A 16,535-nucleotide genomic window follows, 5' to 3' on the forward strand; every position below is an offset into this window, starting at 1 on the left:
TGGGCCCCCTAGAGCTTGCCCCCCACCTTCTGCATATTACAAGAAAGGGGTTCAACTGTAGTGCCGAAGGAGGACTAAGGAGATAGGCATTTGTCACACTGAAACTGTGACAGCCTACACAAGGAGCAGGGCTGAATTCCCTGGTGCAAGTCTCTAGAGTCAAAGGATTTGCTAGAAACATCCTCCCAGGGATTATGCTCAGAGAGGGCGATGGAGAGACTGGCTTCAGTGCAATGGGGCTTTGTGGCTTCAAATCCAGAGAAAAAGCTTGTTCGGCTCAGTGGTGCACTGGAGCACGGATAGGGTTTTTTTCTTGCTGCTGAAGGATCATCTGCTTCTCAGTGCTTAACGAAATTCTCTTGGACAATGACAAGGTCTGACTTGAACACCTTGTGAGCTACTGTGAGTAGATGGTGTTGAGATCAAGTGCTTTCAACTTCTCCAGGGTTGCTCTTACCACTTATGTAGGATCATGAGGCTGACCTTCATGGGAGACAGAGAGGGTCTACGGGGGGATACTCTGCTATCTTAGTGGTAGAATGACTACTTGTTGCTGTACCGGTGTCTGTGACCTTCTAACTAGCTCCTCTTATTCAGGGTGATGAAGCCTCTTTTGCAATTGGTGCAAGCAAGGCAATTTCTAAAAAGACCTCACCGATCGTAGCACAAAGAACATTGAAGTGCAGATCATGACTAGTCCCTAATCCAAAGATGGAAACAGCAAATGGGATGACTGCATGGCTTAAAGCCAAAGTGCTGTGGCCTAAGCCACTCAATAAGAAGGAAAAAGGAATTGGATGAAAGAATTAAGAATAGACCCCAAACAAAACACCCAGCGAATAGGACTTGTTAAGAACTGGCTAAGCATGAGAACTGATTGAGAACCCACAGAAAAATATGTGCCTATTTTAGAGGGATGCAATTCATTTAGCTTATTTTGTTATAAAGTCAACTTCCTCTGTTTCTTTATAATTTTTCACAATAGTTTTCACAAATTGATAGCAGAGGGGTGTTTGTGTATTGAAGAGTGGTGCATTTATTTTTCACGGCCTGAAGTTTGATAAATATTTTGCACCCTTGTTCTGCGATGGTTTGACAAAAAGTGAGCAGAGTGTTTGATGTTGTTATACAAATGATTAATCTATGAAACTTTAATTTTGAATTTGGAACCTTCCTATTGTGAAGTGCAGGCCTAATTCTTCTTGACAGAGTAACAGTAGTGAGCAGAGCAAGGAATCTACTCGTGTGTGCGTTTGAAAAGTTTACTTTTCATTTGATGATTATGAACAATTCTTGATAAATAAAATAATTCAATATCAAAAAAGATTTATTCATAAAACATACAATTATGCAAGCTATTAGAAACTGTTTATTAGCCTGCCAATTGTGATTTGTAGTTTTCTTTTTTACCTCAATTGCTGGATGCAATTTTAACCATTTCAATATTTGAAATTTGCAAACTAATCCAGATGCCATGAAAGTTTGTGGGCATTTGGATTCACAGAAGATACAACTTAAAAGGTTGGTTCTTAAAAAATCAGGTCGTCTGAAGCCCGGAATGTCTAGGTACTATATTCTTGTCAATCGAGAGTAGAAAACCTTTCCTACAGGTTTTTCACCTTAATGTGTGTATTGTGGTAGTGTTGCTCGTTACTATATTGCTAGTTACATCCAAATAGGACAGGAGCAAGAAGGAACGGTTTCATCGTAAACAAGAAACTTTCTAATACTGCTAAAAGAGCATTACTATTGATCAGTGCTAGCAAACAGATGTCAAGGTGATTTTGGTGCATGTAGATTTTTGGGGTTGCATTGGTCGGTGTACCTTCTAGGGTACTGTGTATTTCAGAGATTTGTGTTGAGTAACAGTATGTATCAGTACATATACTGCTGTGGGAAATTTATGAGGGAAACCCCATCTATTGAAATTGTAGACCGCTAGATGACACATGCCTTATTCCTAACCCCGGAGTCTTTCTCTGATACTGGTCTTCACAATGTAATTTATAATATTTTCACCTTTTAGTTTATATTAATATGATGTGCGGGACAAAGAAGTGACTGCTTACTGTTTAACTAATATGTCCAGAAACTTTATTTCATGTAAACTCATTCTGATACGCTGACGATCATTACACTATGCTGGTAACTTGCGTTCCAAAATACTTTCAGTAAAAGTGGATTACCATAACTAAATGGATTGTAGTTGGTTTCCTACAAACTATTCTAGGCTATGTGTTGGAGCAGGTTGGGGAGATAGTGAGGCATAATGACTCCCCATTATGTAGGGTTTGGCATAAAGCTCAACTAATGTCACGTTCTTGCACACAAGGATCAATACACATTTGACTAGTTGTTAACAAGAGGTGAGTGGAGAGCTACCATAAACGAGAAGGGTCAACATTCCTTCTATTGAGGTATGGCTGCTGTGCTGAGTGTCCTGGCACATCTTGCAGCGCTGCAGTATACAGCATTTCATGCTTTTTGACATTTGATTCCTACAGAGGCATTTGGTTGTTTTTTTATGCTGGACTAATTACAAAATTCCAATAGGAATAAGCCACCCAAGTGGTAGAGTACATGCATTAGTTTCCATTATTTACACTCAACTGTTGTTAACATCTCTTTTTTTTAAATCAATGCCGACTTGATTTTCCTCCCCTATGCTCGGTTGACCTTTTAACATATCTCAACCTATTTGGCAGAGGTAAAAGTTTGTATTTTTCCTAAATGATTCCTCACTCAACTGTTCACAAGTGTTTGCTAGAGCATATGTGTATTTTCACTCTCCATTATATTGTATATTCTGTAGCATTAAAACTGATTTTTAAAGCGCAATATATTTTAGGATTTGCAAGTAAAATTCATTAAAAATATTGTGCTAGTGTTTGATGTAATTTATTCCTACATTACTTACATAGTTTTCTTCAGGTTACAACTTCCACTTTTCAGTTTCAAAAAAAGGCAAATTAACAGTTTAACAATTTCACAGCAGATCAGATTATTATTCACAGTTTCAGTGGCCATCTGTAATCAATTCCAGTGTCTAAATACAATATTTACTTTACACATTTCACATTTGCATAAATATTTGCCGATACGTAGAACATGAAAATCTGTCCATATAAGAGATTGCCAGTGCTAAGCTTTTCACAAGGTGGACTCAGACATAACATCTTCAAGTAAATTATAGCCAGGTACAATTTGCATATTTATTAAGTTGATACACAAAGTGAATTTATTTCATTATAATCATTAAATCTGTTTGGTATGTGACGTTTCCTATAACCCAACACTTGTGAAGGTAAGAAACAATAGGATATCTGTATGTGCACTGTAAATTGGCTTAAGTGGAAACATATGCCGACTAACACTTGCACCATGTTACCATAAACTAGGACATATGAAAAGATTCCTAAAAGATCAGCGCTACTACAAACTAAGCCACTGACCACAAATCACATTTGAGTCATTTATGCCATGATACTGCCAAACCCATGCAAAGTAGAAATATTAGACATAAAAAATGGTCTTGCTGGTTCTAAAGAGTTAGATGTATATCACCTAGATTCAGATCAAATATATGTGCATTGATCCACATATGCAATAATCATGTCCCATAGCCCTCTAGTTCTACACACGGAAGGAAGCATGTTCAAATTGCTTGGAATGAGATACTCAGAATGATTTGCTTATGATCAACATAATGTACCGATACCAGCAGATAACTGACTTCTCTGCAGTCGCTTTGTTTAGTTGTCAGAATAGTCTCTTGTCCTCCAATCTATTTGTCAATGAGGTATTTGTATAGCAATAATAAACCGATAGGTGACAAAGTACTTCTTTAGAGTGGAAAGAAGTTACTTGAAAAAATGGGTTTTCAAGGCTTTCCAGACCGAAGGAATTAGTGGATGTGCTTGAGACTCTAAGGAATATAATTCCATAGACAGCAAACTGTAGTCAGAAAAGCTTTAGCACATTCCACCTTCTTTCTAACAGTTTTTGAAATCAATAAATTCTTACTTGTAGAGAGAAGCCCCACCAAAAGACAGTATGGTATAAACTGTTCATTCATATGTCAGGGAGCAGAACGACTCAGAGATTGTGTGTGAATAGTATAATCTTGAACTGAATTCTGAAAGCCACTAGAAGTGAGACTTTGCAAGAGTGGATAAAATATGGACTGACTTGGGAAGGTAACATACAAACTACTTTGGATGCAGAGTTTTGCATTATTTGCAGATTCTTGAAATTGTTTTTTCAGTGTACCAACAATTAAGAGCAATAAAATAGTCAAATTTGGAACCAATCGAAGATCTGGCAATAATGCCCCTACCCTTAAGATAGTAATAGGAGGGGAAGATCATGTCATATTTTTTAAGGTGATGTTCATTATAACAAAAATGTAGCAGTTGCAACCCTTCAGATAATAAAAGGTATAGTAGATGGTCTTGTTTAAAGATCAATACAGGGTAAGGCCTAGGCTTACATTTGCATGTAAAAGTTAGAAAACTGCATTACCAGTATCATCAGCATAGAAAGACAGACAGCATGTGGTTGATTGGGAATCTAGGGGACACTGTAGTGACTGCTGTATGTAATTGTAGAACACTCTGGCCTTTCTCATTTATACTTTTTATTTTAAAAACAAGTTGCTGAATGCATCAGTTTTGTGGACTTGTGGAATCTTGAATTTACAAGACTTTCCAAGTCAAGTTGTGTTTTCCCCTGGTTACATGGTCAAGAACAAAACACTGACATGTACATCATCTTTAAAATAACTGTTTATCTTAGCGCAGCAAATTGTAGAATATGAGTAGGAAGGGATAGTCAAGCAAAGCCACTGTACTGTGATCGATATCCTTTGGAAATGCCTGTTGCATTTTATAGTTAGATCTGATTCTTGGCATTATTGACTGCATATATTTTTCACACCACTGTTTCAGACATGCTTTGGGCATCCCCCTTAGGCCAAATCTTACTGTTCATTGAAAGATGCTTCTAGTTCAAGTATAAGCTGAATATTATAACTGCTTTCTGCATATAAATAATTACAGAGAAAGACTGTTGATGTAATTAGTTGCTTTGAATACAATCTAATTTACTGTGTTTAATGACAGCATTAGTTTTCAGTAGACTTGGCGTGGAACAGTTGTAAAATAACATAGTGGGATTAGATCGCAGCACAATACGCAATTTCAGGCTGGTAAAATCAAATTATTTATTCAGTATTTTATTGCATTTATTGGTTTCAGCAAACCTGTGCAAGTAAACGAGTTAATACATTTTCCCTAGTAAAGACTGAATGCAAGATTACATTCTACACTTTTTTGTAAGCAGAGGCTTTGGCTACTTGCACCTACAACTGTTATTACATGTCAGTTAAGCAGAGTAAATTGCCTTTCACAGTAATTAGCTAGTGAAAGATGCATTTCAAATAAACCACGACACAAGTACAGAAATGTGTTAGTTTATACCTGATTGTACATGATGTACATAATGTAAACACAATATAAACTAAACAGAAACAGACATTTTCCTTCAGTACAGTGTTTCTGATACAAAAGGATGCCAATTCGCTTTACGTGCATGGCACTTAATGAATAAATTTACAACTGTCTCTAGAGGGGCAAAAATACAACCATTTATGTGCAGTGCTACTAAAACATTTAGACTACAAATAAAGATGACTAACGCATATTTGAAATCTACATTACGAGTCTGTTTAGGTTTCTGATAGTCACAATAAGTCTTGTAGTATTGCTTGTGCAGGATTCTATTGTGCCACTTTATCACAAACAAAAAGCAAGAAGGTACAAAAGTAAACAAAACCTTTGCTATGGAGGAACCAAACACTGAACTATAGGAAGCTGTTGTTCATAGTCAAAAAGTGTTGTGATGCAGAAGCATTAGCAGACTGTTACTTCATCCATCAACGACACTCAATGCAGATGTTCATGTCCCTTTTCAGCACACATAATGCTTGGAGCTCAACAAAGATGGGCTGTAGTTTCTCCTTGTTGGGCCAGTCAAACTATTAAGTGCAGTGGTTAGCATTTTAGAAGGCTTACACTTGCCACAACAGCTGCATCTAGTGAACAGGATTCAGTTGTTGCTTCTCTGCTTTGTGTACATAGTCGGATCCACCAAAAAAAGAAGACATCTGCACTTTAAGGCTATTCCGATATTCAGGTCGGCTTAGAAGAAAAGATTGACATGGTCTTTGGCAGACCCACCCTTATGGGGCACCTTGATTTCTGCATAATATTTAAATCTAAACAGTACAAAATAGAGTACTACTAAAAAGCAAGCTTCCCTAGAGTTACAAAACCTCGTTGATAATTGATTCGGCCCATGCAGTCAAACACCCATACATGGGGGTTTCATAATTTGTTGTGCTACATTATTTTCAATGTAGATGAAGCAGTAATAAAGAATGCTTAACTTTCCACAAGATAGTATTTTTATTGAGACTATTTTACGGAAAAAGTGGATAAGAGAAACCATAACTTACCCTGTTTTACAGAGAACAGTTAGTATGACAAACAGAACTAGATAAAGGTATCAAATAAATAAGAGTGGTTTCACACTGGTTTTCTTAAAGCAGCAGTACTATCAAAACATGTTTTCTGTAGTAAGGAGGAGGCATTATTATACGTTTCTAAAAAAACGATTTTGGCCTCCGACTTGTCACACATGTAGAGTGTCCATGGACGTGGCAGACACTTTCCTTTATGAAAACTGTATTTTACATTGTTGTAAAACAAAACACTTTTTCAAACTCGTGAAAAATAGTTGTAAAACTGTTTTTTGATTTTTCCGGAATGCTTAAATAAAGCACGTGCATGCAGATTTACAAAAATGAGACATATTTAACTTGAAGTGAAAAAAACATTTTTTGTGTCCCTTGGTAGTACTGTTGCTTTAAACATGGTCTAAAATAGGACAATAGTCCTTGAGGCAGCAACGTTATTCCCACACGAGGACACTTACACTTCACGAGTGGCAAACCCGTGCTCAGGAAGTTAGAAGTCAATTGAGAGTGTGTTTATCATTTATAATGTACTAATCTCAACAATATGACTCAACCAGTTTTTGCTACTCAGTAACCGAAAGTATCCCCATAGCGTGCTTTGTATAATTTACAAGTGTGCTGATTTTGGCTTCTGCGAATGAGTGAGGCAGATAAGGAAAGGCACGTGGCTCAAACAAAACCTATTGAATAAATATTATGCAAACTCCCAATACCACTTCATAAATTATTTAAACTTGACGCACAGAGAGGCATTCGTTTTACGCAGAATTTCAGCGCAGAATTTAAAAGCAACAAAACGTATCCCTATCTAAAACAACAAAAAATGCTATGTCCGGACGCGTACACTGTCTAAAATTCCTATGATACATTTGCTACTGTACAATCATCAGACTGAAAGTAAGGTACAAAGGATATCGTATTTTACAGTAATCTGCCATGACGTTTGTTTAACTAAACACTGTAATAGAGATGACTATATCTTCAAATAGCACCTAACCATGCTCCTCATTTGTTAAACTCCGTAACTAAATACTTGTTAATAAACTCTGTTGTTGGTGTGAATAATCTCGTCTACATTAGAAGATTCTTTGAGCCAAACTCTGTGTGCAGATTGGTAGAAGTTCCAATATTGTACATTTTTGACACTGCGTTTGTGTTTTCAGTATCTTGACATTACATCATGGGACCTTCTTTTTAGCTTTATCTTAAATACTTTTATGCCAATTTAATAATCCTTCCGTAATAACTTATTTAGGTTTTGAGATTCTGCAACGTTCATTATTTTATAGCTCTATGTCACACACCACTAAGTAATGAGAGGGGTGTTCTTCTAATATACAGTACTCTAAACCACAGAATGAGAGTAAACTATGCTAAATACAAAAGGACACTTTAAAAACAAGCATTGGCAATGCCAGTGGGTCTCACCGATTGGCTTTGTCAATGTGGTTTTAGCCATGTTGCACAGCAGCTGCGCATTATGACTGAAAGTAATTAAAAAGTGTTTATTTTAAATTGCTGGTAGTTAGGGAGGAGAAGGCATGAGGCTAGAAGGATGTAGAGAGTGTAGGGGGCAATAAGGAGAAAAAGGTTTAAAAAATGCGCTATGGGGGGGCTAAATCCTGGTCGCAATTTATTTAAAAAAATATATATTTTGCAGGGCTTGAGGCAACATAAAGAAAGGAGGATGGTAGGCAACACAGGTATGCGGAAGGCAAAACTGAGAGACGTGGTATGCTGGAGGGGCTGGGAGTAAACAGATAAACACAAACAGCAGGGACTCCACAATAAGAAAAATGAACAAAAAGTTATTTCTAAAAACAACAAACAGTAGGCTCTTAGCCACCCAGTGTATGAGTGACTTCACAGAATCCCTAAGGCAGCCGCAGTAAATCCACACCTTGCAGCCCAGCATGAAAAATGGAAAATGAACAACAAATTTAGTTATGTTTGTATGTATGAACATAGATAGCTTAAATTAATAAATTCCATACATAAAGCAAGACTGAAACAAGGAAACAATTGGTTTTCTGCTATACATCATATTTTCTTTACGACTAGTAACAGGTAATGGGACAAATATTTCAAGTCCAGAATCATGTGTCAATGTAGCACCTGGTTATGAGTGAGCCTGATTTAGATGCTTGGATACTGCATGCCTGGAATTATTAATGGGTCCAGCTGGTATCTCCGCACCTAAATAAGAAGAATGTGGACACGGAATTACAGGTTCCAAATCTTGATCCGGTCTCCCCATTCCGGAAATAAATTGGCTCCTATTTACCCCCTTCCTACATGTTGAACAAGATCTGGGCTGATTTTGCGGGACAGGAGGCAGGGGATGGTAGGTACGAAAGGGGGCAGTGTAGGTGGATGCATGGAAGGTGGAAGCATTCTGTGCTCCTTTTCACCATAGATAGGGATGTGAAGGGGTCGGGTTGCATTTGCAGCTTTAGCCACATTTAGGGGCAGATTTATGAAAGGTGGTGCTGCAACTAGTGCAGCGCCACTTTTCTTGCGCATCCCTAAAGCCACCTTGTGTGCACCGTATTTAATATGCAGCACACCATGGCGGTTTTTAGGGAACTAGCGTCAGAATTTTTGATGCAAGTTCATTATTTTGCAGGACTAACGTCAGCAATTCTGACGCTAATCCTGCAAAGCACCCAGAGGCCCATTGTAACCAATGGGAGTGTTCTTTTAACGGCTGCCCTGAGCAGGCGATAAAAGTGCAGAAACAAATGACGCGAATGTCCTTTTTTTTCGGTCCACCCAACAGGAAACGCAGGCATAATGTAGCGCAAAGGGTTACAAAGTGGCACAATGTATACTTTGCGCCACTTCATAAATTTGATGTGGCGATTTTGGCCTCATTAGGCCATATTAGCGTAAAACAAATTACGCTAATGTGGCACAAGGAGGCGCTAGGGGCTCTTAAATCTGCCCCTTAATTTTACCTGTCTAATTTTTTGGGCCAGTATAATATGGCATGTTGTTCTCGCACCTAAGAAACCCAGGAACTCTAGGCCACAGTGGGATACTGTGTTACTGCGGAAAATGCAAGTGAAATATTGTTATAAACCTAGGTCGAAGGGTTTCTTTAGAAACAGTGTGACATTTCGAACAAAATCTGGTTGCAGTGTCTAAGCAGATGTGTCAGCAGATATAAAAAAATGTAAATTATGGTACATTGAAAATGAAATCATAGGTCAGCCATTATAATAAACAAGTCTGCCCCATCCAGTTTAAGGTCACGCAGAGTTACTCCCCAGGAACCACTCACAAACATGACAGATTATAGTTTGACCATGAAATGTACTAGCCCCTTATCTCATCAATCGATTTGTACTTAGTACCCGCATGGATACTATCAGTGTATACTCTAGAATTATATAAAACAGTTAAGTGCACTGCCTTGGTTTTCATTCCTAGGTAATTGGCATTTGTATATATACATGAAGTCTTTAGTCATGTGTACAACTAAAGTAGACAAAATCTGGCTCTGTGTAGCTGAACCATATACCTTTTCACAGTATGATAACACTTCGAGAAACGATATTTATAGTGTTTAGAATTTACGAAGATATGTGTTGCAGCACATTTTGGCTTTTTACCATTTCTATAAACTCACTTCCACAACTAATATTCTACCTTTCCTCAGGCTTGTTACATGCGACGTTCCTGTTATTTGAACTATCTCACAAAACGTTACACTTCAGGCTAGTAGTCTTAGTCCCTTGCTTTGTTTGCAGGCACTGTACATACATACTAAGTACAGACACATGCCAAATCTGTTTTGCATTGCAATTTGCATTATACAATTCAAACATCTTCAAAACTAACATCTTTGTTTTTTTACGGATGACTGCAGTAAGGCCATCTTTATGTATATAACAGGCAGTATATAAAAATGTTGTGGGTGTGCACTTCCCAGTCCCTAAAACCAAAGGTTTGTTGTACATTGTTTTACAGAAACTTTTCAATTTGACGTTCGTAATATTGTGCAAATATGTCAGCAGAGGAAATGCAGCATCCCCTTTGCTTGAGAAGATCAAGCAGTATTTGTTTTCCTTTTTTGCTCTAAATACTAAAAGGCAGCATGTAGCAGCTCCAATATAGACATGCGAAGTTCTGGCCCAGGTTTCAGGCTATGCACGAGAATACAGGAGGGCAGATGATTGTCCAGTTCTATTGTATGTTCTAATATGTAATTATTAAAGTCTGCCCAAGATGAAGAAAAGAGTGAAAAGGAAAGGCAAGGATACTGGATGCACCATAGGCTTTTTCAGCTGCAGTGTGCAACAACCAAAAAGTGCAACTTCAGCCATTGCCTTGTTGGCAAACAGTATGTGTTTGAATTCGTGCAAAAATCCTTTTCATGCGTTGCAGCAGGCATTTTCCACATTTGAAGGATGCTTAACCATTAATGTTCATGATAATGTAAATGCAGTTCAAAGAATTTGGGAAAATGCAGCAAGTAGCTCTCGGGCAAAGGCTATCATGTTTCGTCATAGGTGAAAAAATATTATTTACACAAATCAGTGGTAGCCTAGGTATTCAGGCTGCTGTGCTTATGTAGGTATTTGGGCAATGCTGAAAAAATCTGTGTATTCACTTAAACAGACCTAGCACTAATGTGGTAGGTTGTTAATGAGACCAACAATATTTCCAGTATAAACACTCCCATCTGAAAGCATGCGAGGAAAATCGTTTTTCTTTTTTTTTCTTTTGCGACAGCATGATTTAGCATATAAAATGAAATGGGGGTACTCAAAGAATAGCAAACTGGAAAAACACATGATAAAACTTAGGGAGAAATATGTGTGGTTTACTCTTCACTCAACTGCAGGCGGTAGCGATGGTAGCGGAGCTGGAAGAACAATCTCTCTGTTACGGAGTGAGTCATCCCAGGGAGAGTGTAGTTTTCAACAATACCCACATGCTGGAACCCTAGTGACTCATACAGCTTGTGGGCCACCATCTTGACAGCCGTTGTTCCAAGAACTATAGAAGAGTAGTTGTTTAGCATGGCAAACTCCAGGACTTTGCGGCCCAGAGCTTTCGCAATCCCTTTCCCACGGTAACTGGAGTCTACAGACATCCGGCGTAGCTCCACTACATTGTCTTCTTCGTTGCCTCTTGCTGCCACGATGCCCACTACATTTCCATCCAGAACCGCCACCCAGAAGCAGGAACCTGCAGGAAAAAAACATCCGTCAAGTTTAAGACAACTGTACATTTCTGAATGATGGTGGCGTGTGAATAATTGCGATGCACTTTCTAGTCAGAGACATCTTTTCCACCCCTTTATCCCCTTTGTCTTTATTTCCTGGTACAGTCAGAATTTATGCTTTTAATACACGTCCTGGCACAAGAGGGTTGAGGTTTATTGTAACCGCTGGTCAAATGTAGCCACACAGCCTCCACCCCTTCTATGTGTTGTTAGTCCCATGTCAGGATGGGAGGTCTGAGTCAGAATAATCACTTTTTGTCCCTCTTGAGGGAGACTCCTTACAGGCACAGAGAATTCCCTAGTCCTTCATCTCGCCCCAAGTTTTGAAGGCTGAGGAGCAGGGACAACCTAACTAATACCTCAAAAGGCTTAAACAATGCATTCCCTACAATATCCCATTCTCCTAAAGGATGATAGATCATGGAGCGCTAAATCAAGCGTGGTTATAATCCTGACAAAATTAACAGTAATTGACAAATGCTTGATACCTTTTAGGCATTTCTGTGAGGACGGTCTGTTGCAGTGACCATGTCCTTACCTAGATCATCTATGAATGAAACATCAAGGCATCAACAGCCATTATACAATGCCTGGAAGCTAACACATAACTAATTTTCTTGTTATATATTGTACTTATTAGACCTTCATGCTCCTTATTACACCAGATGACTCTTTACATGTGTCCATACTGAATTCAACTATGTGGAATACCAAAGCATGAACTGCTTAAAGATGATAGATCCCAATCAGGGGTGAGTTATATTCCAGCCCACAGTAGTAGGAATATATCTCAGCCCAGCTCTTTCTACCCAGTTCACCGAAGGTAAAAAACAAGACAGATCTAGGTTAACCCATTGTGTATAATTGAATCTCTAAACATGACACCGTAGACAAAAGTGGAGAATTCTTCCCAAAGTATTTTTTCCTGGGGACTAATTGCTATTCTTTTTAAGACATTGTAAGGGACTGTATTTGAGCACCCTTTAATAAAAGGTGCTATCTGTACAGAGCTTTCAGAGAATGACTGAAATCATTAATTGAGTCCTGGCTAAGGCTATTTTAGTGGCAGAATTTATCGAGCAACGTTGTTCACATACATTTTTAACTGAACACGTATGAACACTTTTTTGATCTATAAATAATGTGCCTATTAATAGACGTATGATGCATTTTAGAGTATTGCAGGAAGAGGGTACAAGGTATTGCATTGTATTGTTTCTATCCAAAAACTTACTTTGATTAAAAAAATCTTTTTAATGACGATTCTTGGTGTAAGAATACATTTTTCTGTTTCTGAACTATCTCTGCCCAGATAAAAATTACATCATTGAAAACATAATTAGTGTTTGCATAAAAAAATACAAAGAAAAAAGATGCCCTTGCCTACCAGAAGGAACTGATTGGAGTTAAGCGGTAATTCAGTTATGCCTCATATAGTCTACTGATCTTTCAGTATAACCACTTGTTTTTTTAGACTATTTGTACTCATACCACATTTCCCCATTTTTTGAAAGGTTCAGAATGAATGCAGTACATATGGGTATTTACTGGTTACATAAATGTGGGCCAGTGAAACAATATAGTACATATGGACATCTACTGAATGGTGATAACATCAAGATGAACAGGTGGAACAATGATTGTTGGGTAGGGAAACATGGACACATACATTTCATGTTAGTTATAATTTGTAAAGCAGTTGAGCATACCAAGCAGCATATTGGTGCTGAGAACCACTGATCAAATAAAATCCACATATACAAAACAGGTACACAAATGAACATCAGCATAACAGCTCTGTTTCAGGGAGCTCTTTAAAATGAAATAGGTGGGAAGGCAACAAATGTTTACTTATAATATATTGGTTTCTTCTTGTGCAAAACCTTTTTTGCTTTTGGCCATCTCATGTATCTCACACCATTACCTCATGCTGGAATTTCACCCCAATGCTCTGTCTAAAACTGATTTGAGTTTTATCTCCAGTGCCAAATTTTTAGAATTAGGTCGTATAGAAGTCTGTGAGCCCTGGGTACCAAATGAATCGTTTGCTTCCCATACCACCAAAGAAGAGGAGTGCTGGGAAAGATGTAACGGAAAATGCTTGGTGTTAGAGAAGGCAGTGGTGCTATGCAACTCTGAGAAGTGCCTCACATGGTACCTCGGACAGTTTGTGGGGGCTGAGATCATGTTTGGCAGGTGCCAGAGAATAGGCAGGGGCACCTGAGTGGAAAAATGTCCGTGGAACAGCAGAAGAATGCATTATTGAAGGATACTATACAACCTATATGCAAACCCACTCATGGCCGTGGGACAGCAGAAGAAAACATTATAGAAGGATACTATGCAACCCATAAGCAAACCCACTCATTGCTTGGAGCATGTTAAGCTCACTGAGAAAGAATTTTGAGTCTGGTTGGTATGTAAATATTTCGATGCATACATTTTTGTCTGGCAATACGGAATTTCTTACAACTTTTAGGTCTAGCAAGAATATTCCTCTTTAAAATTAATGTCGATGTTAACACTTCTAGGCTGGCAACAGTGTGCTGAGAAGAAAATGAGTTATTTACCTGTAACTGCAGTTATCCAGTATTGGTTTCTTTCATAGATTCGCATGCTTGAATCATTCCCCGTCATTGATATCGGAGTCCCATGGTGCCATAACATAGCAGTATGTATCATTATCATAGGCATCTTCTCATTGTGCCAATTGCAGGCAGTATTGCTGCATAAATGGGTGGGCATTTTTCCATGTTGCAGCACGGCAAATGTTCTCCACTGGCACACCTGCAAAAAGAGCAGCTGAGGTGGATACTGCCCTGGTTGAGTGTGCCCTTGCCTTGGTTATCAGTGGTTTCCCCGCTTTTGAATGACAAAACTGGATCGTAGTGAAAATCCATCTTACAATCATAGCTTTAGTGACTGAAGACCCTTGATGTGCCTGACTGTTTGATACGAAGAGTTGATTAGATTTGTATATGTTCTTTGTACGAAGCAAATAGAATTTGAGGTATCTGTTGACAACCAGAGTATGAAGTGCTTGCTCAGCTGGGGTGGCTGGATTCGGGGAAAACGTATTGGTTCATTCAGATGGAAGCGCGTCAGTACTTTAGGAATGAACCGAGGATTTGTTGTTAATAGGACATAGTCATCAGTGAAATGTAAAAATGGTTCTTGTGTAGTGAAGGCTTGCATCTCACTGATTCGTCTTGCAGAGGTAAGCGCTAATAATAATGCTGCTTTCCATGTGAGAAATTTCAAGTTTGTCTTGTGAATGGGTTTAAATGGTGGTTCCATTAACTGAGAAAGTACTATGTTGAGATGAAATTCTGGTGGTGGAGCTCTGACTGGATAGAAACCCTGAACAAAAGCTTCATAAATTGTTTGATTATTCTGTCCGAGCAAAGGGATGGAGACTTAGATGATCTTCTGTATCTTGATATTGCTGCAAGATGGATTTGATTGAAGCAGGCACTAGTTCAGATTTTGCCAGATATAGGAGATACAGCGGTATCTGTTCAGGGGATGCTTTTAAAGGATGTAAGGTAGAATGTTGACACCACACAGAGAATCATTTCCATTTTAGCTTATATGTTTTGTTGGCGGACTCAGCTCTTGCTTTAGCCAGTATTTCATGGCTGTCCTGAGGAATGTCTAGGTCCTTGTATTCACTAAAAACAGGAGACATGCACAGAAGTGGAGCTAACCCTGCCTTTGTCTCTGATCAATAGTGTTGAAAGTGGTGATAGGTGAATCGGTTTGCACCCGGACATCAAGAAAAGTTCAGTATACTAGTGCTGTCTGGGCCATCTGGGAGCAATGAGGATCAGGCTACAATGCTCCCTTTTCATCTTTCTGAGAACCTTTGGTAAGCATGAATACCCGACCATCTCATCGAAAGGGCATTCCCCCATGACCCTAGGAGAGGGTATTGGCTGTCATAGAACTGGCATTTAGGGGGTCATTCTAACCCTGGCGGTAAAAAACGCCAGGGCGAATGACCGCAGTAGCACCGCCAACAGGCTGGCGGTGCACCGCTGGGCATTCTGACCGCGGCGGTTCAGCCGCGGCCAGAAACGGAAAGTCGGCGGTGTACCGCCGACTTTCCGCTGCCCTTGAGAATCCTCCATGGCGGCGGAGTGCGCTCCGCCGCCATGGGGATTCTGACACCCCCTACCGCCATCCTGTTCCTGGCGGGTCTCCTGCCAGGAACAGGATGGCGGTAGGGGGTGCCGCGGGGCCCCTGGGGGCCCCGTAAGAGGGCCCCAAAAAGAATTTCAGTGTCTGCCTAGCAGACACTGAAATTCGCGACGGGTGCTACTGCACCCGTCGCACTCCAGCAACTCCGCCGGCTCCATTCGGAGCCGGCTTCATCGTTGCTGGGTCTTTCCCGCTGTGCTGGTGGGCGGCCTTTTGGCGGTCGCCCGCCAGCACAGCGGGAAAGCCAGAATGGCCGCCGCGGTCTTGTGACCGCGGTGCGGTCATTTGGCGGTAACCGCATGGCGGGCGGCGACCGCCGCCCGCCGCGGTTAGAATCACCGCCTTAGTGTTGTTGTTCGTCGCAAAGAGATCTAATGCTGCCCTACCCCAGTGTGAGAATATCTTTTTTGCCTGTGTTTGATTCAGCTCCCACTCGTGACAGTTTTCTGTTGTCCTGCTGAGTGTGTCTGCGAGAGTGTTGCTGACTCCTAATACATGCTCTGCCCTTAGTGATATATTGTGAACGGTTAGCCAATGACAGATCTTGCGCTTCTTGTGTTAGGGATC

At 39.6% G+C, this 16,535-nt stretch overlaps 1 protein-coding gene across 1 annotated transcript in view; it reads right to left on the minus strand.

Moving 5' to 3' along the window:
- Window positions 1–2,886: 2,886 nt before the first annotated feature.
- Window positions 2,887–16,535, minus strand: part of NAT8L (N-acetyltransferase 8 like) — a 178,666-nt gene continuing 165,017 nt past the window's right edge. Inside the window, exon 3 of the mRNA XM_069203777.1 lies at window positions 2,887–11,731. Within this exon, the coding sequence (XP_069059878.1) occupies window positions 11,364–11,731 (368 nt within the window). The 3' untranslated portion in view covers window positions 2,887–11,363. The remainder of the gene's footprint in view (window positions 11,732–16,535) is intronic.

This window comes from Pleurodeles waltl, chromosome 1_2 (assembly GCF_031143425.1).
Source record: "Pleurodeles waltl isolate 20211129_DDA chromosome 1_2, aPleWal1.hap1.20221129, whole genome shotgun sequence".
NCBI classification, from domain to species: Eukaryota; Metazoa; Chordata; class Amphibia; order Caudata; family Salamandridae; genus Pleurodeles; species Pleurodeles waltl.